The sequence below is a fragment of the Macrobrachium nipponense genome, chromosome 27, assembly GCF_015104395.2.
Source record: "Macrobrachium nipponense isolate FS-2020 chromosome 27, ASM1510439v2, whole genome shotgun sequence".
In the NCBI taxonomy this organism is placed as follows: domain Eukaryota; kingdom Metazoa; phylum Arthropoda; class Malacostraca; order Decapoda; family Palaemonidae; genus Macrobrachium; species Macrobrachium nipponense.
In genome coordinates this window covers 33,255,260-33,282,001 of record NC_087216.1, presented here as the reverse complement: position 1 = coordinate 33,282,001, position 26,742 = coordinate 33,255,260, and the positions used below count along the sequence as shown (strand labels likewise).

The 26,742-nt window shown below is 47.4% G+C and overlaps 1 protein-coding gene across 1 annotated transcript in view; it reads right to left on the bottom strand.

Annotated features, from left to right (window-relative positions):
- The window catches only part of LOC135200667 (uncharacterized), a 199,829-nt gene that overhangs the window by 125,487 nt on the left and 47,600 nt on the right, over window positions 1-26,742 (bottom strand). Inside the window, exon 4 of the mRNA XM_064229275.1 lies at window positions 39-462. Within this exon, the coding sequence (XP_064085345.1) occupies window positions 39-462 (424 nt within the window). The remainder of the gene's footprint in view (window positions 1-38; window positions 463-26,742) is intronic.

Genomic DNA, 26,742 nt, shown 5'->3' with positions numbered 1-26,742 from the left:
AATTGTGATATTTTCACAAATAAACGCTCAATACTCACCATGATGGCTGCCTTCTCTGTATGACGTAGCCTGAGGAGAAACTTCAGCTGATCTCCTTCGTATGCTTGCCTGAGGGTCACATGGAGTAAGCCGCATTGTAACAGGTGGTGGGCTGATTGCCCCAGCAGTTCCAATAGGAGGCTGAATGATGGAAAAAGATCGCCCAGGTTTCAGTGGTGAAGGTGCTACAGTTATGTCTGTTCTGTTAGGAGGCTCTGTATTGGGAATCATTATAACTAATGGTTCCATTTCCTCACTATGGCCTGAGCTATACGGTGAGGGAAGATTCTCCCCTCCAACAACAACTGTCCCTGAAACATTGGGGCTGATAGCAGGTGGAGGTCGTTGAGGTGAATTGCTACCAGTCTCAGCAACAGGGTATGCTCTTTCACTACCACAGCTTCCCCATGCTGGGGGTATTACCTGGAATATTCAAATACAATATTTACTTTGGTATTTTTTACCATATAATACAGTAGCCTACCAAGATATAACCCAATATAATAAGCACCACGAATTTCATTGGTGAATATATATTACACTAGTAATGTATCTGCAAGAAATGAACCATACTCTAAATAATGCAAACATCCACTGTAGTACAGTAGACCCCCTTTATTCGCGTTCTCCGGGTTCACGGACTTACACATTTGCGGATTTCCTCTTGGGAACATTTCCCCCCATTATTCGTGGAAAATTCGTCTATTCGCAGTATTTTTCTATGATAAATATCCACAAATTCCTTGTTTTTTTTAATCAATTTCATCATAAAATGCACTTTTTGTAATAAAACTATTAGAAAAACCAGGTATAAAAATTTTTAGTGGGTTTTTCTTGAGTTTTAACTAACAAAATAGGAGGTTTTAAGCATTTTCGTAGGGGTTCCAACTATTTGCAGGTTCTAACTATTCACGGGGGGGTCTGATATGCATTCCCCGTGAATACAGGGGGACCACTGTATATATCCTGGTACATATGTTGCACTACTATCCAAGGTGAACGGTCAATAAGTGAGAAAAAATCCTGGAGTCTCCTGCACAAGTGGCAAGCTCCAATACTTCCTACAACAAAAGACCTAACTGCTTTGCTTTTCACTAGCAAATAAGCAACACCTCCCTCTCTCTCTCTTATGTTTAGCAATCCGGAAGAACTGTCAACAGGCTCGCCATTTCTTGCCATAATGGAAATCTTAAAATTATATCCCTAATTTTATCTAAAAATGTAACAATGTATCACTCCTGAAATGCACAGTAACAAACAGTAAAGCTATTTTGCATCAAAAATACACATAATGAAAACAAAACTAGAAACAAAAGCACTTTCTTTAGTGGGGTAATATAACCTGCAAGGCTATAAAACTACAGAACAAAAGTAATAAAAAATGTACAAAAGGATTTAAAGAACCTTAAACTGGTAACAATCACCTACTAAATTAATAATTAGCAAAAACATGTATAACTTAGTAACATTACGATTGCCTTGTAAAAGAGGCCCCCACAAAGGGTTACGGATAAATAGTCTTTTTCAACTTTCGTGGAAGGTAGGGAGAATTTTTTATAATTTTTTTTACACCCTGTGCACTTGCATATCTTCCTCTTTTCATTGATGTTTTTTTTTTTTAAATTGGCCGACCTCAAAGTTTGCCTCGTCTGGAGTGCTGCATGTTTTTTTAACCCCAGCTCTTAAAGGTTAATTTTTCAAATGTCAAATTAAAAAAATTAAGTATACTCTTCTCTTTATGTACCAGTATTTCTAGTTAATATCATTAAGCAAATAAATCTTATAATATTAGGTGTTAATAAACCTTTAAATTAAAAATTCAAAAGATTACCACTTCGTTTACTATGCTAGATATAACTACCATGTATAAGTGTTTGACCAGCTGTCAGGTACTGTACAATACACAGTACGTTAGAATAGAAAAAGGTAAAGTGCTCTCCGTTGGTAAGCAGGCAACACGAATGCAGTAGGGATCAGTTATGCACAGATCGTTTGTTTACTTTGCACAAAGTGTGGTTTACCAAGTGTCAGAAACTAAGAACAGTAAGTGTTTTAGGTTTTATAAGAAAAATGGCAATTTGTCGAAAATTGCATTTTTCCTAACTATACATACCTGAGGTCCTTTAACAATAGGAAGGTAACTAGAGGCAGCTGGAACGGTCGTAAGCTTCGAACAAGAGAGTTCGGTAGTTAACTGCTTGTCCGACAGTGCGCGCGCCTCGCGACTGGGAGGTGAAGAATCACTTTTGCTTTAGGCCCAGGAAAAATGCAGAGTGAGGGGTGGCATGAGGTGGGACTATATGTAAAGGACCTCAGGTTTGTATAGTTAGGAAAAATGCCATTTTCGACAAATTGCCATTTGTTCCGATATGTAATACAAACCTTTCGGTCCTTTAACAATAGGAAGACTCACTTCTTGGTGGGAGGAATCTGAGTCTTAAGAACAGACTGGTGTTCGCCCAACCTTGGATTCCCTCCCTGGTCATAAGAGCAGAGGGAGGGATCCTAGCCTCTGCCCAATTGATCGGGGTATGTACCCAGGATCAATGGTCAGACCTCTGGACCCAAGTAATAAGATGGAGGAAAGAGTACCTCTTAAAACTAGCAAGCAAGAACTTGTTCCTATTGCCAGAGGCAATATGAAGTCATGGGTTGTCTCTTTTTGGCTTCCACTCCCCCCCCCCCTTGTTGGGGGGAGTGGTGGATAAGTGCTCCTATCCCTACTGAATGGGATAGGATGGGGCTCAGTTGAGTAGCTTACCTGCAACACCTCCTGAGCCAGCGTAGTGATGACCGCGTCCCTCTGCCCACAGGTAGAAGGAGAGAAAAAGATGGGGAAGAGAAGGCCAGTCACATTCTCATTCACCTACCCTTCATGCAGTCACACAAGGATGCGATGCTGCTCTGTCCGCTCGGGTGCTGGGTAAGCTACACAACGTGTTGAGCAGCCACCACGGGTCCTAAGGAACAAGTGTCCAAGGACCTGTGGGCTATATCCTGAAGGTAGAAGAAGGTGCATGTGGTCTGGTTGGACCAGACCCCTGCCTTCAGTACCTGCTCCACGGAGAAGTTTTTGCGGACCGCGAGGGAAGGACCAATATCTCCGACTTCGTGGGCTCTCGGACGAAGGGTACAGATGTCGTCCCTACCATCAGCTTTGTACGCCCTCCTGATCACCTCACGCAGCCAGAAAGAAAGAGTGTTCCTGTTACTTCTTTCTTGGTTATCCCGGTGTTAACGAGGAGGCGTCAACACTCAGACCTGAGGTGTCGAGTTCTCTTTAGATAGCGCCGTCGCGCCCTCACAGGACAAAGCAGCATCTCCTTCGCATCGAAGGCGGTGAAGTCCATTAGGGAGGGGATTGTGAAGGAATCGAACCGATCGGCAGAGACTGAAAGATTCTGAGTCTTTGCTACGAAGTTCGGTACGAAATCGAGCGTCACAGCTCCCCATCCCCTGGATGCTTGAATTCGCAGGAAAAGCCATGCAGTTCCTTCAGAGGAAAAAAAGGGAATAGTCGCTATGACCTATCCCTCTTCTCGACATAATCTTCGGTGATGTTCAGTACCCATACTGGTCTATCCGTCTGCAGCAAAGTATCTCGCATTCTCGTATCCCATTGCAGCGAAGTCTCTCACGGTCTCGTATCCCCTTGCGGCAAAGTCTCTCCGTCTCCGTAGTGGATAGGACACCGACACTCCATGGTGGGTGTCGATGTTATGGGTACTGGGACAAGCTAGCAGGACGAAGTAATGATTGATCTGTAACAACCGAACTAAGTCCACAGTGTAGCTCGCAACTGACTTGGGCGCTTTGACAGCTGCCAACTGACTGCGTTCGGTTGTGTGAGGCAAGCTGTCCAAGCATCCGAGCAAGTCATGTGACCTTCGCCTTTAAAAGGGTATGCCGAGAGACCATACAAATCGTCTATTTGTTCGCCACCAATGCCGGACAGCGAGGTGATGATTCTCTCAAGGCATGTGCCCAACAGGCGAAAGTCAATTGCCTTCTAGAGACCGAGGTCCCTGATGGCAAGACAGAATTCTCATAGTAGTTGAATCTCAGCTAAGGAGAAACAACACTATGTGCTGTTGAAGACGAAGGTGGAAGGTGAATGCAACCTACGTCTTCACAGTCGAATCGAGAGAAGTAATTCTCAAGATTCTGAACCTGTGCTTACAAAGGACTGAAAACGCTAAACCGCTATTTCATTGCTGTTCGGTGAGAAGTCGTAGTTGCAATGAAAGCGGGGCGCTTTTCAGTAATGAAAACACAGGGATGTACTGCCTGAAGAACCGCTCTTCTTCTTCAGGTTATCCAGGGAGGACAAAATACTTGGAAGTAGAGCTGGCAGGGCAGGGAACAGGCGATGTCTTCCGTTATACATCTGTAATTCGGGGTGAACAATAAACAATTGCACACCTACAAATACGAGATATTTTAGAAGACAACTCAGATGTCTGAAGAAATCATTCCGTATTATCGCAGAGGTGCGATGCAGCGGGAGACTAGGCTACAGACTTCTGTTATCGTGCGGTAAACAGAAAGATGATAGTCTATTGAGATATCTCTGTCTGAAAATTCTCGCAATGTCCAAGACGATGCAGTAGAGATGGTCATTCATGTATGCGAGAATCCCAGTCAATCAGAGACCTAAGTCTGTGATTGTCGGGCAGAGATACGGTTCGGTAGTCCATCATTGTAGAGGAGAGAGACATAAACTGACCGTACATCTCGGAGAGCCAGCTGGTACTGGGCTGCGGCAGGCAGCCCAATACACCGTTAGCTCTCACTCACTTGTCATCCTGAGTTGCCAGGTAATCCATTCCAAGAAGGAATGCGTTCAGCTAGAACCATCAAGCGTAAAAAAAAAAACGCTCGAGCAATTGTATTTAAACGAAACGGATTTCATTGAATACAAAAGCTGTGGTGGTGTTGTCGTAACAATACCATTTCTGGGCTCAGCCTGTGTCGCTCCGTGAAATGATTCCTTAGCACTCATTTCTAGGGTATAAATATTGCTATTAATACCAGAGAAAAAAGCTAATATGGAAATGCCAGAGTATTCTGGCTCACTCACCTTATTTAAGGTGTCGGTATGGTATCTGGGGCGAGTGAAACCACTACCAGAGGCCCCTTGCCATTTAGTCTCTTCCTCCTTCAATATCCCTCATCTACAGAGCAGAGGAGCCGATCTACACCCCACTACTCGCTACTACTACGGCTAGCGCCTCGGATCTCATTCCTTTCGATAGCACGATTCACGCTGCACTCATTCTCTTTGCTTCTGATTGTGTTTCTGGAATATTCCCCTTTTTCTTTCATCATGGAACGTCAAGCTGTTGCTGCATCCAAGTCAAGTACTGTTTACGAGCTCCAATTGGTCTCCTATACCTATTGGGCTCGATGCATTGTTTAGCAGTACCATACTTGGATTATCAATGATGCATTTGATTGACGTTAATATTATTCTTAATATTATTTGTATTTTATTAGTCCGTTCACGGGGGATAGCCTTCGACCGAGCACATGCTCTTGGTTCATTGCCTACCAGTTAGCCTTCCAGTTTAGATTGTCAAACATGCATGTATCTTTCTAGTTGTTAAGTTACCTCTCCTTTAGGCGCCCTTTGTACGGAGGACCCTGGTCCTTTCGCCCTATCGTCCTCGAGCCACCCTGGCCGCTTGCCCCTCGATTATTTCGTCACGGCATCTAGGCTAGCTGCTCGGAGTTGCCAAGCTTTGCCCAATCTTCTCAATTGGCTTTAGCCCAGCTTCTCTAGGACTCAGTTCTTTTTCTCTCACTTCATTTTTACTTCCCTTCCCCCCTTGTTAAGACAGGATAGTTATTTTATGTGTTATATGTTCATTGAGACGGCATCAGTTGGCCTATAGGCCTCCTTCGATCGCCTGGCCTTTCTCACCGCGTGTCTGTTCACCCGGCCGAGAGTGTCTCCAGGCGACTGCGTACGAGCCACCCCGCTTCCGACCCCTCCCAGTCCCCCCCATCTCACCCACCTCGGTGGAGTGACGCTCGCTCACACTGTCTCAGGCAGCCAATCCGAGCAACGCCCCCCCTCTAGGAGGAGGCGTCTGGGAGGACACTCGGTGAGCTGGCCCGCTACCCTGCCATTCTCTCCCTGGGAGTGGGGGGGAGCCCTGCTCGGCCGAGCCTTGGTTGGCCACCAGGCTCGATGGAGCTCAGTTCTCCTCGGCTCTCTGGTCGAGTATCCCTCTCGCTATATATTTAGTCAATCCTCACTCCGCTCCTCACTCAGCAGATGGGCAGCATGGTCGGGAACTTGGTTCAGTCCAAGTTCCAAGAAATGTTTGCTCAACTATCCTCCACCGTAGAAGCATCAGGACAGTCTATCCAATCCAATTTGGATAGACTAGTCACCCAGGAGAACCTCATGGCTGGTCTCTGGGACAATATGGCGACAGGACTTGCGCAATCCGGCCAAGCAGCCCAGAGCTTGCCAATGCCGGATTCGTCTACCCTTCCTCCCTTCAAGCCGAACAACCCATGGAGGGTTGCCGCACACGCTCCATTTGTAGTGGGTATGCTTACGATTGAGAGCTGTGGATCTCGAAGGATTGAGGACTTCAAGTTCTATCCGGAAGGACTCTGGCCTCCTTTCATAGGCTATGTCCGGCTGACGGAAGTAGCTATGAGGAGGGAAGACAAGGTCCCGAAGGAGACGGTAATCCTTCCCCGGGACCAAGCCCAATAGGCATGGATACGTAACCTAGAAGAGTGGCAATGCACTAACACCAAGGTTACTGCATTCAAGAGCCCGTTTACAATGTTCACCGTAGACGAGGACATGCCTATACCATTCACGTCTAAGGTGACAGAGTTAACATTACAGGCAGCCATGAAAGACGAGCCTATGCCTCAGCTCCGGGAGACAGAACCGACTTCCCTTCTGCTTCCCAGAACTGCCGATCACTGGATGGGCCTTCCAGCCACTTTCTCGGTAGGTAAGCTTAAGCCGGACTGCGGTATCACGCTTTTCAGCGAAAGGTTACCTAGGCTATCTGAAGGCCTCATACAGACAGAATATGACGCCAGGATGAGGCTCAGCAGGTCTCTCAATTCCCTGACTATGACAGAGGTATCGTCTCTTATCTACGGAGAAGAGGCGCTATTTAAAATCATTGCCAAGTCACTATTGTATTCAATGCAATGAGCCTTGTATGATTTCATCATAGCTCTGCGGAATTGTAGGAAGCATGTGCTGGCGGAAGCTACAATCCGCCACGAGCCCAATAGACTGATCGCCTTATCTATATGGGGCACTGACCTTTTCTCAGCCTCCGTAGTGAACGAAGTGCACTGCGAGGCGGCTAGGTTCAACCAAAGCCTAAGGGTTCGTTGGGGACTCATTTCCAAACGTAAACCAGAGTCCGCCGGAACGAATCCCAAGTCAAAGAAGAGGCCTAGGAAGTTCCAGCACTTCCAGGCCCCCCAACAACAAACTCTGGTACAGGCAGTTCCGGTCGGTATCTCAGGTACCGCAACCATCAACCTCCAAAACGCAGCCTCAACAGCAGTTTGTGCTGTTGACGCAACCGTCTCAGCAAGCACAGGCTTCAACCTCCTATGCTGTCTCTCCTGCTTACAACCCGGCATTTGCAACTCAGCCGTTTCAAGCCTTCAATAGGTTTGGCAGGGGTAGCAGAGCTAGAGGCTCCTTCCGAGGCGCCGGAAGAGCCCCGAGCCGAGGCAGGGGTTCCCGTGGAGGACGAGGTGGACGTCCTTCCACAAACCAGAGAGAATCCCCAGGTAGGAGGGATGCTGTATCTCTATCGGAATCAGTGGAGGTTCAGCAAATGGGCCCAAAGCATTGTGTCCAAAGGTCTAGGGTGGAGTTAGCTTCAAGGCCCCCCTCCATCCAACACCTTTTATCAAGAACCAACAGCGGAATTGGTAGAGTATTCCCAAGAACTCCTTCAAAAAGGAGTAGTATCAAGAGTCAAGAACTTAAAATTTCAAGGTTGCTTGTTCAGCGTGCCAAAGAAAGACTCAAACAAGCGAAGAATACTTCTAGACTTATCCCGTCTAAACTTATTCATTCACTGCGACAGGTTCAGGATGCTGACCATTTCACAGGTGCGGACCTTACTTCCCCGTGGGGCCGTCACCACATCTATAGATCTTACAGATGCCTACTATCATGTTCCGGTAGCGAGACACTTCCGCCCGTTCCTAGGCTTCAGACTGGGAAAGAAGGCCTACTCCTTCAAAGTGATGCCATTCGGGCTCAACATAGCTCCCGGGGTATTTACAAAGTTGGCGGAGACAGTTGTTCAAGAACTAAGGTCTCAGGGAATAATGCTAGTAGCCTATCTAGATGATTGGCTCGTGTGGGCCACAAGCATCGAAGCATGCCGCAAGGCGACAGTCAAAGTAACCTGGTTTCTGGAACATCTAGGTTTCCAGATAAACAGAACCAAATCCCGGCTAACGCCAGAGTCCCGTTTCCAATGGCTAGGAATCCAATGGGACTTAAACTCTCATACTCTATCAATACCGCCGTTGAAAAGGAGAGAAATAGCCAAATCCACAAGACAATTTCTCAAAAGCTAACAGACGTCCCGGAGGAACCAGGAAAGGATTTTGGGTTCACTCCAATTTGCTTCAGTAACGGACGTTCTTCTGAAAGCCAAACTAAAGGACATAAACTAGGTTTGGCGATCAAGAGCAAACAAGCTTGCCCCCATCCCGGCAATCTTACGAAAGAGACTCCGCCCTTGGACGGAGATCAAGAATCTGTCAAAGACAGTTCCATTGCAATTCCCTCCGCCGGCTTTAGTGATCCACACAGATGCCTCACTAAGCGGCTGGGGAGGCTACTCACGGTACAAAAAGGTACAGGGAACCTGGTCCCTACCATTCTGCCAGCTACATATCAATGTACTGGAAGCTATGGCAGTGTTCCTCACCCTGAAAAAGCTTCATCCAGCCAAGAAGTCTCATATCAAGTTGGTATTAGACAGTGCAGTGGTAGTCCACTGCATAAACAGGGGTGGCTCCAAATTGAGCCACGTGAACCATGTCATGATAGCCATAGTTTCTTCCCTGGCAGACAGGAACAAATGGCACCTGTCAGCCACTCATCTAGCGGGAGTAAGGAACGTCGTGGCGGATGCCCCGTCACGGTCAGTTCCGCTAGAGTCGGAGTGGACGTTGGACAAGGAGTCATTCAAATGGGTCTGTCAACAAGTACCAGGGCTTCAGGTAGATCTCTTTGTTATGTGGCTCACAACCTGGACCCTCTGGCTTATGCCACGGACGTGATGGCTATAGATGGGAATGTGTGGAAGAAAATTTACCTCTTCCCTCCAGTGAATCTTCTCTTGAAAGTCCTGAACAAACTCAGGACGTTCAAGGGTCACATTGCTCTAATAGCCCCCAATTGGCCCAAGAGCAATTGGTTCCCTCTTTTACTGGAATTGGGACTCTGACCTCAACGGATTCCCAATCCCAAATTGACACAACTAGTACAAACGCGGACTGTGTCCGCTTCCTCAGGAATTCAGAAAGCCCTAACTTTATGGACTTCATGAAGTTTGCAGCTCAGAAAGATGCCAAAATCGATCCTCAAAACATCAGGTTCTTAGAATCTGACAAACGAGAATCGACCTTGCGTCAATACGACTCAGCAGTTAAGAAATTAGCTGTATTTCTGAAGGACTCAAATGCACAAACCATGACCACGAATCTGGCCATAACCTTTTTCAGAACATTGTTCGAGAAAGGATTAGCAGCTAGTACCATTACTACTACCAAATTGGCTCTTAAGAAGATCTTCCAATTTGGATCCAAAATAGATCTAACAGATTCATATTTTTCATCTATCCCCAAGTGCTAGACTCATGGTTCTTAAATGATATCCTTAAATTGGCTTCTGACACTAATAACGACTCATGCGATTTTATAGCTCTCTTAAGGAAAACATTATTCCTAATAAGTTTGGCCTCAGGAGCCAGAATTTCTGAACTGTCGGCTCTATCTAGAGAACCAGATCATATAGAGTTTCTCCCTTCAGAAGAAGTGTTACTTTCTCCAGATCGTCAATTCCTAGCTAAAAATGAGGACCCACAGGATAGGTGGGCTCCATGGAAAATTGTCCCACTTCCACAGGACCCGTCCTTATGTCCAGTTAATTCACTAAGAGCATATTTAAGCAGAACTGCCCTGACATCTTCAGGTCCTCTGTTCATTAGGGAAAAAGGTGGCACTATTTCCTTAAAAGGAATTAGACAACAGATTTTATACTTTATAAAACAGGCTAACCCACAATCCTTCCCACGGGTACATGATGTTAGGCCAGTAGCCACTTCTATTAATTATTTTCAACATATGAATTTTGATGATCTGAAGAAGTACACAGGCTGGAAATCTTCGACAGTATTCAAACGCCACTATTTAAAGTCCTTAGAAGCCCTTAAATTTCCAGCAGTGGCAACCGGAAACACAGTTTCCCCTGACACTGCTTAACTTAGTAGTAAGTAGTTTATTCTATGTCTCTCCTTACATCTCTCTCTCCTACCCGCCTCGCTATCATTCTTGCTGTACCTCAGTCGTCATTATTAGTCGTACTGTACCTTGGATGGCACTTGATGTATACATTTGTAATGGATTTCTGTTTTATTTTGTATCTAGGACTAGTTCCCTAGTTTGCACCATTTGTACTGTATAAGCTTCAACGGGCTTCTTAGCCCTATGTTGTACATAAGTTAGCTTTAAGGTTCGTTTAAACTTGTTGTTACTCATTACTGTAATTTATTTATCTAGATTATAACAATTAATCTTAATCGAGTTTTAATTTAACTTAAACTTTGTTAATTGTATACATCCTTTCTTCCAAGCTTGTGGGGCCAATTCTCTGGTAATATTTCACAGAGCGACACAGGCTGAGCCCAGAAAAGGGATTTTGACAGAGGAAAAATCTATTTCTGGGCAAGAACCTGTGTCGCCCAGTGAAATCCCACCCCCTTTTTTCTTTTTCCCTCCCTATTTGGCCCAAGCGTGGGTGCTATCTCCAGGAATGAGATCCGAGGCGCTTGCCATAGTGGTAGCGAGTAGTGGGGCTTAGATCGGCTCCTCTGTAGATGAGATATATTGAAGGAGGAAGAGACTAAATATTTGGCAAGGGACCTCTGGTAGTGGTTTCACTCGCCCCAGATACCATGACGACACCTTAAATAAGGTGAGCAAGCCAGAATACTCTGGCATTTCCATATTAGCTTTTTTCTCTGGTATTAATAGCAATATTTATACCCTAGAAATGAGTGCTAACGAATCATTTCACTGGGCGACACAGAAATAGATTTTTCCTCCGTCAAAATCCCTTAAGTATCTCAAAATCGAAACTGGTAACTCCTGGGAGGTTGCAGGCAGTCCCAAGTTGCAGTTCAATTAAGATACTATTCGTCCTACACCCGGACATTTCAACTGATTAACAGGATCATGTTGCGAGGGCAATATACATAGTATATTTGTAGGTTCCTGTACAAAGACCTCCATCCTAAATTCTTTTCCATTCGAGGAATGAGAATAAGGATTGGAAGCCGACACCCTTCATTCTCTAATGAAGAGAGTGAAGGAGAAGTCTTCCCGGAAGGAAAGCTTCAATGGTGATAACAGAATACCGAAGACGATAGTTCAAGCCAAACTGGATGTTCCCATTCGTTCTTCTCTATCCCAGGGTGGGCGCCTACTGTGAGATATTCTTCCTTCAGCAGCAGTGCTTCTTCCAAACGCTAGATTTTCCAGGAATTCGAGCATTCGGCGAGATTCCCGATTATCGTAGTAACAATTATCTGGGATTCTCGTCTAGCCCACTCTGGACTGTGGTTTCGCCCAAGTGTTTGCAGATCGTAAAAAACCAGATCACTCTGAGAGTGCTAGAAATTCAGAAGAATTCTAAGCGCTCGGCAAAACCCCCACCGAATTCGTCAGACGATCATCGGTTGGTGGTCCTCCTGATTCCCATAGAAATCGAGGATGGGGCAGGATCCTTCCTCAACGACGGGGACTTACGTCAGGTAGGACCCGAAGGTCCCCCCCGAGGAACGCAGTCCCCAACGTGGAATCCTACAGAGAACGCTCTGCAGGATCCCTCCCCTTTCCCTCGTAGCCGTAGGGAGAGAGGGAATGGGGGAGGAATTGGATACTCGCTCGCCTTCCCAGCGGAACTAGCAGTTGGAGAAGCGAGTACGAGCAGCCATCACCTTGCGGCGATGGCCGCTCAGAGTCTGGGAAAACGTTATCGTCAGGAGAAAACGTTTTCCCGAGGAGGGTTACGAACTCGTACTGTAGGTTAAGCGTCTGCCCCACCGTGAACGTCGTCTGGGTGGGGCTGAGCGAGCACCTGACAGGAGAGAGCCGATACCGTCCTTCGACGCGTCCCAGTCCTCGTCGAGGCCGAAACCTCTCAAGAGGACCGAAGGGGGAGCGCGCCCTGTTCTCTTGAATGCGTGGTCCAGACGGACCGTCACGTGAACAGCGGTGATGGTCCCTCCAAGAGTCTGGGAAGCATCATTCGTTCTTGCCAGCACCCACACCCTCACGGTCACTCCTGTTTGCCTCATTCCTCCTGGTGTAGCCTAAGGAGGTTGAAGGGACAGGTGAGGGAGACCTGATGCTTCTACCCTGCCTACTAGCATGCTAGTAGGCTGGGAGGACTGCAGGCGATGTGTTATGAGAGCTCCTCCCCTGCCTACCAGCAGAACCGGTAGACTGGGAGGACTGTGGCGATCATCAACCACGGTGATGGTCGAGTTGCTGGTCTGGACCAGCAGTTTTCCTGCCTTCAGGAGATCATTGGCGATCGAGCTGCAGGCCTGGTCATGCGGCTCTCCTGGGGAGAGCGGCTAGACCAAGAGCAGCAGCGACGGTCCCGACAGCGATCCTTCCCCGAGCTCGTTGTGCTGACGAATCAGAGCAATGACCTCAGCAAAATTCCTCTGGATCTCAGAAGTGACCGCATCTTGAGGAGTAGGACCGTCAAGCCCCTCCAGCAAGAGCGATTCCCGAGACCCTCATCCTTCAGGAGGAGGAACAGCGGCAGACCCCTCCCGGTCTCCTCCTGCCACTTGCGCATACGATCTGGTCAATCCGAGGACCGTGCCTGGCATGTAGGGCGTCGTGGCGGGATCGTGGGTGATCACTCCTTGTTGCCTCGCCCTTCCCGGTGTAACCTGAGGAAGTTGAAGGAACAGGAGAGGAAGACCTGACGCTCCCCCCTCGCTCACCAGTAGAACCGGTGTGCTTGGGGGGCTGCAGGCGATCGCCAACCCGCGGTGGCGATCGAGCTGCACAGGCATGGTCGCGCCGCTCCCCTTGGGCGAGCGGCTGGACCGAGAACAGTCCCATGCGTCAGAGGAGCTGCTGCTGGTCCCCCTATCCGTCCGGTCCCGGTGGGAGCGGCGGTCAGGGGACCTGCAGAGACCACTGTTGTGGTGGGACTGGTGCCTGTTCCCACGGCACGTCGAACCGCTGGAACCAGCCAAGGCTGGTTCCTGCACCCAGACCGTCACGGCAACCCTGGTAACCAGCTGGTCGCTACAAGAGCGATCGCTGGCCTGGAGAGAGTCACCTGAGCGGCTCTCACCAGCCTTCCGCTCCGTGCCTTGGTCCTGGCACCGAGCGAACTCGGACGCCTGAGCCTTGGCTCCACGGTAGCCCTCGGGAGACCGCACACTTGGTACCTCTCGCGAACGAGAGGCCGAGCCAGAACCTGGTGTAGCGGCAGCACCCCTAGAGCCAGGCGAGGAAGTACCGGTGTTAGCCAGTACCCCTCTGGTCCCCGTCTTCTTCTTCCTTGAAGAAGGAGAGACGGGCCCCGCTCCCGAAGGAGCAGGAGCACCAGCGGAAGAAACCCCTGTCCCACCTAAGTGAGACAGGCCCTTAGAAGTTCCCGAGGGAGCCTTCTTAGGGGGGGAGGAGACAACATCCTCCTCTTCTTCTTCTTCTTCGTCAGCTCCCTCAGGACAGACGTCAGGTCCTCCATCCAGGATGGAGCCGGGGCTGCTGTTGCCGAAGCAACAAGGCCCGGCTGCACCTGTCCGGAAGGATCAACGACTGGGGCAGCAACACCACAGGCTGGGACGACGTCGGCAGGTGCAGGAACAGCAGGATCGGTAGGTACGGCAGGTACGGTAGGCAGGTCAGATACAGCAGGAGATGGGGCAACAGCCAGCGACATCCTGGGTACTGGCGGCAGGTCCAGGGGCGAGCTCTTCGGGCATCGGAAGTCAGGGGCTGGCAGCACGAAGAACCCGGAAAGGGGAGGCACGCCTCTCCTCGGCACGGCAGCGATCGGGCCCTGCACAGCGGCCGTCGGGAGTCACTGACATCACGTGTGGGGTGTAGACCAGGTGAGGCTGGGCGGCGTACCCTGGAGTCGAGATATAGTGGTAGTGGTGGTCACAGCTCCATGAGTGACCGGCACAGCACCCGCCAGATGCTGGAGCAGCCCCTGGATGCTCAGCATGCCCTGGAGCCCCAGCGACACCCGCACCTGGCCGAGGTCGTCGCCCACAGCAGGAGCACCTGAGGAAGCAACAGTCGGGTGATTAAGAGGGGTTCCTCCTCGCGCGCGGGGGGGGAGGGGGGGCCACCCCGAGCAAACGGAAGACCCTGAATACAAATGCACGTCGGGGCACCTCGCGCCCTCCTCTATGCTCTACAGATCGGGCGAAGAGAAGGACCGAGGAAAAACCCGCCCCCCCCCAAAAGGGGAAGATGCCATATGCGGGAGCTGAGCCGGGGGCAGGAAAGAAGAGGAAGTGTCCAAACCAAGGGAGTCGCTGGAGAGCTTTCCAACGACTTCTTGGCAGGTCTACGCTTCCTCCTACCCTCGTACAGCACCCACTGCACCTCCGACCAATTTACACAAAATTACATGGCTCGGTCCGAGGGCATTCACACCCCCGCACAAAGGACATGAGGATCTATCTCGGGGAAAGAGCGAAAGACCCCACACTTGCGGTCCTCCACACCAGGGCAAACTCTGCGGCTGATAGGGGGGGGGGTGGGCACGGGGATAGCTCCATTGCACGAGAATCCTTAATCAATTTAATAAAAAGTAATAAAGAAAGTCACATACTTACCACACACTTTCACCACACTGACAAACCAAGTTGAGAAACAACACACAACCAAAGCATACGACGATGAAGCGGGCAGAGAGCGATGACGAACACGTCCTCCACCAACACGGCCGAAAGCAAAAGTAATTCTTCACCTCTCAGTCGTGCAGCACGGCGCACTGTCGGCAAGCAGTTAACAAACTGAAACTCCCTTGTTTCGAAGCTTACGGACCGTTCCAGCTGCGCTAGTTACCTTCCTATTGTTAAAGGACTGAAAGGTTTGTATTACGTATCGGAACAAATAAAAAACAATATACAAAGAACCACTTTGCTGCACAACCAAATGATGACATTCACATTAATAGTGGTGTTTGTTTAAACACTATACAGGCGGCCCGCGGTTAACGGCGCAATCGCCCAACGGCGAATCGGTTTTACAGCTGTCAAAAAATATTCATTAAAAAAATATGGCACTTTAAGGTATTTTTACGGCACAATTTTCGGTCAACAGCGCCGCTAGCGCCGTAATGTCTAACAAGTACATACATTTGTAGAAATACCGTTCAGGCCATAAAGGTTATGCAAATTATATTAAAAAATTGTATTGCGAGTTATTACATAGGTATTAGGGTAAAATATATGGCTCTGACGCTGTTCTATTCCGAAAATATCGAGTTAAATGAGTGCAAATTTAGCTATGGATGTGTCGATTTATAAATGTTCATGCTTTTATGTTTAAAATGTGTATGAAAATGTATTGCGTATTGGTACTTATATTTCTACGCATAAATATGATACAAAGGGAGCTTTTGAAACTGCCCTTCACGTTATAAAATATGATGATTTTTCATGTTCATTCTAGTAAGTCGCCACCTGCCGCTCTTCCGAAAATATAAAGCTAAAAAAAAGGGCAAATTTAGCGCGATCAATGTGTCTATTTTATAAATATGTTATTGTTATGATACAATAAAGTTTGTTCATACTTACCTGGCAGATATATATATAGCTGTATTCTCCGACAGTCCGACAGAATTTCAAAACTCCCGGCACACGCAGTGGGCGGCCGAGGTGGTTAGTAACCCATCCCCGCCACTGGGAGTGGATATCAGGATCATTCCATTTTCTATTCAGATTTTTCATACCACTGTCCCCTGAGGGGAGGTGGGTGTGGAGGTAATTTAATTATATATATCTGCCAGGTAAGTATGAACAAACTTTATTGTATCATAACAATAACATTTTGTTCATGAAACTTACCTGTCAGATATATATATAGCTGAATCCCACCATTGGAGGTGGGAAGGGACGAATAGAAGGATTAGGAAACACCTCAAGTGCAGATGATTGACATCTTGATTCCTTACCTGTTAGCATAGCTGACTTCTTGATTACTGTCACCGAAGTCTGCTTTTGCTTTACTAGAGTTGCCAACAAGGTAGTGACCTGTGTAGTTGGTGCGCTCTAGATGATCTGTCAACGGGGGCGTGACCACAATGTGACTAGACCATATTGACCATACTGTGAGGCAACGAAGCTAAAAACCCACCACCTGACCTAACTATCGAGTTAGTCCATAACTTCTAGGCTAAAGAAAGAGAAAGCGCCTCAAGCAACTAAAAACCCTTCAACCATAAACCAACACCAAATTAAAAAGCACACCTACCCCCTTTTCTATAGGATAGTATTTGTGCTGCTCCCTGCCCCCCAACACCATTCTGCGGATATGTATGGTCCCAAGCGACTCGCAGTTCCTCATATGCCGTCTTCACATCCCGCAGGTAATGTGAAGCGAAACACGAGTTGCTTCGCCAAAAAGTAGCGCTAATGATATCATTAGTGCCATATTCTTTCGAAATGCCATTGAAAGTTGCAACAGCTCTCCTTCCTGGGCTTTTATTTTCAAAAAGCTTCATATCACCATCTGAGCAGGACGCATGGGCTCCCTGATGGGGCTTCGTAAAAAGATGCCAGTGCATTCTTCGACATAGGAAAGTTGGGTCTCTTAACAGAACACCATAATTCAGAAGGACCCCCGACAATCTTTGGTCTTTTGCATATAAATTTGAGAGCCCTGACAGGGCACAGGACTCCTCTCTGGCTCTTGTCCGATGAACTCTGCTAACCCCTTGATTCAAAGGTTTTTGGCCAGGGGTTAGATGGGTTCTCATTCTTTCGCTAAGAAATTAGGATCCAACGGAGCACACTGCTGTGTCCTCTGAAACCCACATATTTTACTAATTGCTTGAATTTCACTAACCCTTTTTGCCGTGGCAAGAGCAGTTAGGAAAATCGCTTTCTAGTAGTGTCTCTCAATGAGCAGCATGCAGAGGTTCAAAGGAGCCGACATCAAGAACCTTAGAACTACATCAAGGTCCATGATGGAACTTCGGTTGTAGTACTTGGTTGTCTCAAACGATCTCAAAAGATCGTGAAGATCTTTATCATTTTGTCAGGTCTAATCCTCTGTGACGGAAGACAGCTGACAGCATACTTTCGTATCCTTTTATTGTGGGCACTGCTAGTTTGTCCAACATTTCTAAATGCAGGAGAAACTCAGCGATTTGGTTCACAGAGGTCGTGGAGAAGGAAATACCTTCTTCTTACACCATCTCCTGAAGACAGGCCCATTTCGACTGATAAACTGCTCGAGAGGAAGCTCTTCTCGCATTGGCAATAGCCTCTGCCACTGATCTTGAAAAACCTCTCGCTCTGGCCAACTTCTTGATAGTCTGAACGCAGTCAGAATCAGAGCGGAGAGGTTTCCCGTGGTACCCTCTCGAAGTGGGGCTGTTTGAGAAGATCGGCTATCTCTGGAGGTTCTCGGGAAGTCTACCAGAAGAGACATGGACCTCCGTGAACCAATCGCTTGAGGGCCAAAAGGGGGCGATCAGAGTCATTCCTCGCTCCTGGCGACGCCGCAAACTCCTTTTGTACCTCTCCTAAGAGTTTGAACGGGGAAAGGCGTACACATCCATCCCCGTCCAGTCCCATAGGATGGCATCTACCGCTATTGCGTCCGATCGAGAATTGGAGAGCAATAAACGGAAGCCTCTTCGTTTCGAGGTTGCGAAGAGGTCGACCTAGCGGCCGTCCCACAACTTCCATAGTCTTGACAAACTCTAGATTGTAGGGTCCATTCTGTGGGAAGCATCTGATGTTGACGGCTAAAAAGATCCGCTCGAACATTTTGTATTCCTGAAATGAACCTTGTTTTAGGATCACTAGTTTCGAGCTTTCGCCATAGAAGGATGTCTCTCGCTATCATGACAGTGATCGAGAGTGTGGTCCCCCCGCTTTTTGATGTAAGCGAGGAGCCGTAGTGTTGTCCGAGTTGATCTGGACAACCCGGCCACCAATCGTTCTTCGAAGAACTGAAGAGCCAACCGGAATAGCCTCCAACTCTTTTAAGTTTATGTGCAGAACCTCTGTTTCCCCTCTCCAGGCCTGACACTTCCTCCTTTCCTAGTGTGCTCCCCAGCCCACCCCATGGAGGGCGTCTGAGAAACAAAAACACTAGGGGTTCAGGGATCAAAAGGGTTGAGGGACATTCCTTCCGAGAGTTTTGATCGGATCTTGCCACCACTTCAGTTGATCCTTGACCGCTTTTGAGATAATCAAAGTCGAAGGTCTAGATTCTTTTTGTCTTTCAGTTTTCTGCCATAAAAAACTGGAGTGGCCTGAGGTGCAACCCTCCACAGGGAAACAAACCTTCTCAGTGAAAAGAAATGGTTCCCAGCAGCCTCATCCATTCCTTCGCCGAGCATGTTTTTCTTTCCCTAAGAAGGCTGACACTTCTCTAAGCAACTCCTGCTGACGTTCCTTGATGGAAAAGCTTGAAAAGCCGCCCTGAATCCATCTGAATCCCCAGATACACGATGGAGCTGCGTGGGGATCAAATGGGACTTCTCGTAATTTCACTATAAGGCCAGGGCCTTCGTCAGCTGTAATGTCGTCTGAAGTTTCTCCAGGGCACCTTGACTTCGAAGACGACTTGATTAGCAGTCGTCCAGTAAAGCGAGATTCTTATCTTCGATAGGTGAAGCCATTTCGCTACATTCCGCATGAGGAAAGTAAAAACCATCGGCGCCGTACTCAGACCGAAGCACAGAACCCTGAACTGGAAGACCTGCCCTTTTAAGAAAAAACGAACCTCAGGAATAACTTCCTTGATGAGGGATGGATCGGGACCGTGGAAATAAGCGTCTTGTTAAGGTCCAATGACACCATCCAATCCCCGGTCTCAAGCCCCCTAGCACAGACTGAGAAGTTTCCATCCTGAATTTCTTTCTTTACAAAAAATGTTCAGTCTGCTGAAGTCTAGGACAGGTCTCCATCCCCCAGACTCGCTTCGGAACCAGGAATAACCTGTTGTAGAAGCTGGGGAATCCAGCATCAGGACTTCTTCTACGGCCTTCTTTTCCAACATTTGATCTAGAAGGTCGAGTAAGATCTGTTGCTTCTCCTGACTGGTATGCGGGCGACAGGTCTATCGCTTGCGTGCTCAAAGGAGGCGCAGAGAGGAAAAGGGATCTGTATCCTCTCTCGATCACATCTAGGGTCCAGGTGTCCTCCATGCTGAGCAAATAAGGTGAGTCCGCACCTACAGGTGCCTGAAGGGCAGAAACGTTCAATTTTTTCCTTCTTGATAGAAGAGATCTTACCTCTGAAGGACCCCACCCCCTTCCTCTCGAAGAAAGCTAGCGGAAGGTGGCTCCACTAAAGGGCTTAAATTTCTTCTTGGGTGCTGGAGCTGTTGAAGTAGAAGCCTGAGGAGTAGGTCGTTGGAAAGATTTGAGTCAAGAGTCCTGTTGCTTTCTCTTGCAAGTTACCGACAGATCCTTAATCATGGACTGCGGAAATAGGTGCGTAGAGAGGGGGCGAATAAATAACTCCGCTTTCTGAGCGGAGAAAAAAATCTGCTTTCGCCGCAAAGCTACAATAGAGAGCTCTCTTCTTTAGCAGACCTGTAGCAAAATGAGATGCTAACTCATCAGAGCCATCCCTTACCTGCTCTATCCATACAACTAATACACTCGAAAGCTCTTCCAGCGAAATAGAGTCTGACTCCTCGATTGTACATCCAAAGCCCGAGGCACCAACTAAAAAGTAAACACCTCTAGCGTCTTAAATAACCCTTTGAGGTGATGATCTGTCTCCGTCATTGTCCAGGGAAAACCTTAGCCTATGACAAATAAGAGATCCTTGGAGCATCCACCAAATTGGCAAAAATCTCCTTGAGAAGAAGACGGTGCTTTCAATCCTGGTTCTTCTCCTGTTTTCGTACCCAGATCCCAGCTCTCCCTTTCAGTCTAGATGGAGGAAGTGCAAACGAAAAAGTCTTCCCTTTTAACTTCCTTGAATCCATCCAACCCTGGACTCTCTTAAACGCTCTCTTCGCAGAGAGCGAAGTGGCCATCTTAACGAAGCCAGGAGCCTTCCTGGCCTCGATGAGGCAAAATTGTGAAGGTGGAGAGGCAAGGAACGGGCGCTTGAAAATTATCTGGGAACAATTTCTTAAGTAAATCCGTCAATGTCTTTATAGTCTGACGACGCTGACGCATTTGGTCGTCATCATCCGTAGGGCAGAGATCACTAGACGAATCCTCTCTCGGTCATCAGCGCCCTTCAAAGATCGATGACTTCGACACTTTAAACATGTGAAACATCCCTGACGCTTCGGACTCAACTGTTGTCGTCCTGGCAGCGTTCCGAGAACGTCCAGCTGAGGCGTCCTGATGTGTAAGGACGCCATGCGTTCCTGAACAGCGCGTCAGCTCGAGCGTCTTGCTGAGCGTCCTGATGTGTAGGACGCCGCGCGGTCCTGAAACAGCGTCAGCTCGAAAGCGTCTTGGCGAGCGTCCCGCGCGTCTTGAAAAGCGTCTTCTCGAGCGTCCTGGTAAGCGATTCGTGCTAAGACGCCGAGCGTGATCATCAACATGCAAAACTTGAACTTTCGATAGGATCCTTGAGCGTTCTCGGCCTTTTGACAAAAGACGCCCGGCCGCTGTGCGACAACTCAAGTCTCTGTCAAATTCGTCCTCTCCCTAGACGCCCTTCATGAGGAAACGTAATCACGTTCTCTAATGCAGTCGGCTACTAGGAGGAGAAAAACGCGGAGAAAGGAGCGGGGACTGCCTAGTCCTCTTAACAGGCCAGCCACCTATCTTCCTCCGATGACTAGTTTCTGCCTCCTTTCTCTCAAAATAGGAAGCTAACTGTTTCTGCATTTCCCAAAGCATTTTCCTTGATGGGGAAAGTTCTCGATCAGGAGAAGGACTCATCCTGTGCGAGGAGATGGGCGAGGCGGGGATGCCCTTTCCTTCAACTCAGGAACATGCTTAGAGCGACTTGGACGCTCGAAAGAAGTCCAGTCCCCCCTGATGAAGTCTTGTTCCTTTTTCTGTGGCGGAAAAGCTTCAAAATCTTCAGGTGATGAATCTACGTAATGATCAGAAGGACGTGAAGCGTCCTCTTCTCTGAAACCTCTCTTAAGAGGGCGACAAGGCGACGGCCGCCTGTGCGACACCTTGCGCCCCTGCCGCTCTCCCCGAGAGGTCTTCCGAGCGTCCAACCTCGGCGAGGAGAGGAAGTCTCGGAAGAAGAGAAGCACTCTTTAAGTATCCGTGCCCATGCACGAACACCGGCAGCCTGAGATTCGTCCTCAGTTTCTGCCGAAGGGACGTCAGACCGGTCATTAGATCCCGTAACCCTCCTTCGGCTTTCGGCTTGCCCTCTCCCTAAGGCCTGGAGTCCGGAGGCCGACCCTGGCTAGGATGGCATTTATGGGACCGATCTGACCCCCCCCCCCTCCACAACACTAGATGCACTAACACTTTTATTGCAATTCACATTTGATTGTAGAGCAATCACTTTAGATTCCAAGGCGGTGCAAATAGACTCCATGATCGTAAATAATACGCTTCCTTCTGCAGACACTTCCTGATTGTTCAGAGGCAATACAACAGGATTAGGTTGAATTACATCTACAGTAGGATTTAATGGAGATACAATTCTACCTTGACTTCTATTCACAGAAGCACTCCAAGAGGAAGACTCCTGATTCTATCACGCTCAAGCTTTCTCACGTAAGAATCATATGCCTTCCATTCAATTTCAGTCAATTGCTCACACTCGATGCATCTATCATTCAACATACATACATGACTACGACATTTCGAGCACACTGAATGAGGGTCTACCGAAGCTTTCGGCAACCTCACCTTACATTCCTGTACCTTACACACCCTGAAGCTAGCAGAGCTAGATCCAGACATCGTAATCAAAGAAAAGTCAAAGCCAAATCCAAATCAAATCCACTATCACGTATGCCAAGCCAACAAGCCAAATCAAAACCAGAAGTCAATCAGAATACTCAAGTTAGCACAAGAAGTTCAAAATCCTAGGCGGAGGTCTGTAAACAGTTGTTACCCACCGCGACAGAGAAAAATCTGAATAGGAAAATGGGAATGATTCCTGATATCCGCCTCCCAGCGGCGGGAATGGGTACTAACCACCTGGCCGCCCACTGCGTGTGCCGGGAGTTTTGAAATTCTGTCGGACGTCGGAGAATACAGCTATATATATATCTGACAGGTAAGTTTCATGAACAAAGTTCATGCTTTAATGTTTAAAATGTATATGCAAATGTATTATGTATAGTATATTTTTAATTCTGCGCAGAAATATGATACTAAGGCAGCTTTTGAAACTGCCCTTCATGTTATCAAATACGATGTTTTTTCATGTTCATTCTTGTAAGCAGCTGCCTGCCGCTCTTCCAAAAATATAGATTTAAAAAGAGAGTAAATATAGCGATCGATGTGTTGATTTTATAAATGTTCATGCTCTTATGTTTAAAATGTGTAAGAAAATATATTACATATAGGGTATTTTTATTTTTGTACATAAATATGATACAAATTAAGGCAACTTCTGTAACTACCCTCCACATTGTCAGAGGATGTTTTTTCATGTTTGTTCTTGTCCGCCACTGTTCCGAAAAATGCATGGTGTTATTTTATTAATTATGCATCATTTCCATAAATCCTTTAAAAAGTTATACATTACTTCACTGTATCCAATAATATTGTATGTATTCTCATATTATTGTATTATAAAATACTACGCTAAATCTAAGCTAGTATTCTGCAGAGCGGCCAATGTTTTGGTTTCAAATCAGCTGATGGCAAACACGAGTTTGTTTCGCCATATTTAATGCAATTCTGAGCGAATTATCTTGATTCTAGTTGGCATAAACGAGTATCTAGATACTTGACTTATATAAGACAATGTTATTTTTCCTTATACGACGTGTTTTTAGGTGGAAATATGAATTGAATGTCTCGTTGTGATTGTGAACTTTTTTCGTTAACGGATTACTTTGGCGGCATGTTTATTGCGTAAAAAAATTATGTGATTCCGTTCGCAATTTTCCTTTATATCATCATGATACGAACTTTATGTTATTTATCTTATATCGGTGTGAAACCAACAGTAAAATATGTTCTTTCAAGCCCAGTAGTTTTGATTAAAACTATTTTATCGCAATTCTATCTACGGTTGTGTTTGATGGCATACATTTACTGGAGTTTTATCCTTGTTGCCAATGCAGGATAATAGTCATTAGCAGCTTGAACAGTTTTCTCAGCTTCAGTTATAACTAGGTTTAAATTTAACAGTATATTTCACGATTGATCTTTGATCTACTATATTGATCTTTGATCTATAGCGAATAAAGTTATTACATTAAGATACCTCAGTTCTATTCTACATAACGTCATTTATAACAACTACGGTAATAGTGTACTATAGTACGATGATTGAAATACAAGCCAAACGGTTATCGAATTCGGATGTACTTAAAAAAAAAAATGAGTCATTTGACATTCAGTTGTTCATGGCTGTAAAACGTTTATGCAACGAGTTATAACGTTAAAACCATACTTTCATCATTCTCTTTTGCTGTTTTTGAACTTATGTAACTAGAAGATGTGGGATAAAGTTAGGCTATTGTAATTTGGTCTCATAAAATCAGATTATCGTAAGACGAATTTCTGGGCTCAGCTCGTGTCGGCCTATGAAAGGATCCTTAATATCATTCTTTCTAGGTAAAATTTATCTAAAATTACCAGAGAAAAACAAAATTAAGAAATGTCAGTAAAAACTGCTGACTCGCTCACTCTTAAAAAGAAGTGTCGGTATGGCAAAAGGGGCGAGTGGGAACACTACCACGAGACATTCACCAATTAGACCTTCCAATCAGAATCCCCACAAGAGAGAGCTGATACCAACGGGCGATGCGGCCGCTACTACTACTACTAGAGGACGCCACGGACAGCAGCGCCCCTAGCGGTCATCCTTAATTTTTAGCGCCAGCGTTCAGACGCATTCTCTTTGTGCTTGTGCTATTTACGAGGAATTTTATCACCATTCACCATGGAACGTTCTGCCATCGCAACGGCTAAGTTAAGTGCCTCATAAGTAATGTTTTACTGTATTTTTGTCTTCCGGGAACCAGTATTTTTCCTTCTAATAGGTCATATACGGTTTCCCGGTTGTCTCGTGGCGGCGCCATGCTGCCTCGTTAAGAATTCCCGGTCCTCCATACTGGGACTTCTTATACTTATGGGCTTACTATATTACGTTCATCGTTTTTTACATCGAGTTTTAGCTAGGTTAGCCCCTTTACCATTTCTCTTAGTTTGGTATTTAGGGCTATTCTATGTTCCAGCCCAGCATCCCGGCTCTTGCTCTTCATCGGCTATCGCTGGCTCCGAGTAGGCTTCTGTTCCTCGGAACAGTTTGCCTCCTCCTGGGCTTCTTTTTCTTCTACTAAAAGTGTCTTTTCCATCTTTACGATGTATATTTATTCTATTTAGGGTGTTGGCTAGCCTAGGTGCATGTCCCATGTATTGGTACAGCCTGGTTCACGTGGCCTTCTCACGGTTGTGTTGCTCGCGGCTTAGGCCACTTGCGGTCACGTGTTCCATCGCACCTTCCCCTTCCCCTTCCCTCCTACCAGGTTATAGGGAGGCGCTGGGGGACCCCTTGGTTGTCATGACAACCTCAGTTTGCCTTCCTCCCTCTCTCTCTGAGGTGGCCAGGGGTTCCTCCCAGCGGGGGAGGGGGTATAGGGCGACCACTCATAGGGTACCGGCCGTCTCCGAGCGGGTAGTTGTTGAGACGGGGAGGAGTAGGCCACCCCCCCCCTCTCTCTCTCTCCCGCCGTGTTACGCCGAGACCCTCCCCCCCTTCCCCAGTTGCTCAGCCACCTTCCCTTTCTATAACGAACGGAGCCTTCCGTCGCAGCCGGGGCACCTTTGGTTATAGATTACTGGCTCCGCCAGCGGGCGGCGGGGTGGTCACTACTAGTGGTCGGTTGCCTTGCTACTATATCCTTACATCTCTACCCCGCTACCGGAAGGGAGCTTGCTTCTTACCCGGGCACTCTTCTAGTAGACGGGTGGAGAAAGGTTTGATATTATTGTTATTTTAAGGATATACCCTAATTTTACGATGATTTGTTTTAATTTTATTATTCATATGTTTACCATCCCCGCCATTATCCGTCGTGGTTTCCTTTTACCACCACACCTGGTTGGATTCTATCTCTTGTCTCCGCCGCCAGCGGAGCAATAGCCTAGGACAACCAACCTTTTTCTACCACGTATTATGGCGGGGCTCTGGTTTAATCTAACTTTCTCGCTCCGGCACCAGCGGAGCAACTGTTAGGCTGTAAGTGTTCTCCTGATACTTATGTATCTTTCCACTTACAGGCTACCAACTGTCAGGTCCTGGGATGCAACGCGACGTTGTACGACCCCTGCGGCCACGATGAGTGCAGGTCTCACGCTCCATGTGCCACGCCGTACAACGATGAGTACGTCTGGCACGAGCGTTTAGCCTGCGCATCTGCTACGACCTAGTCAGTCAGCTGGTGGAGGGGGTAAGTCGATTATAGGCTTCTTTATCATTTTACTAACAACTCTTAGACATAAGTTTGTTAACCCCGTTCCGCCATTAGAAGCTCACTCACCTTTTTCTTTCAGGCTGCTGGTGTGAGGGAGGTCGCCCTTGCTACCCTGAAAGCGTGGGTGGGCGGCTTCAGGAAGAACGCCGCCAAAGGCCAGCCTTACATCCTAGACAAGAAGCTGGCCGTCCAGATTCTTCCCCGCGGGCAAGTCAACAGGGTATGTTGACCCCTTGTCCGCAGCCCCTCTCATAGCCTCCATCCAGCAAGAAATGCAGCAATCTTTCGGGGTCGTAGCCACACAGGAGTCGGTCCGGGACGTCGCTACCCTGGACCTAAACATTGAGCCTATGGCGGTAGGGGCAGAGATTTGTTGGTTGAGGTAGGTGTGCGGGCGCCCAAGGTCTTTCCTTGGGCGCTCCTGGATATTCTCTGTCCCTTCTTCAAGCGCTTCTTTCCAAGGCTTTGTGGGATCTGAGATCCCTACCCGCTCTCCGCTCTCTCTGTACCCCCAAAGGTGAAGGACAGAGAGAACCGAAGACCCTAATTAAGACGACTTCTAAGAAGTCATCTTCGTCTTCTTCGGCTAAGAAGTCTTCGACTTCTTACGCTGACGCGGTGAAGGCCAAG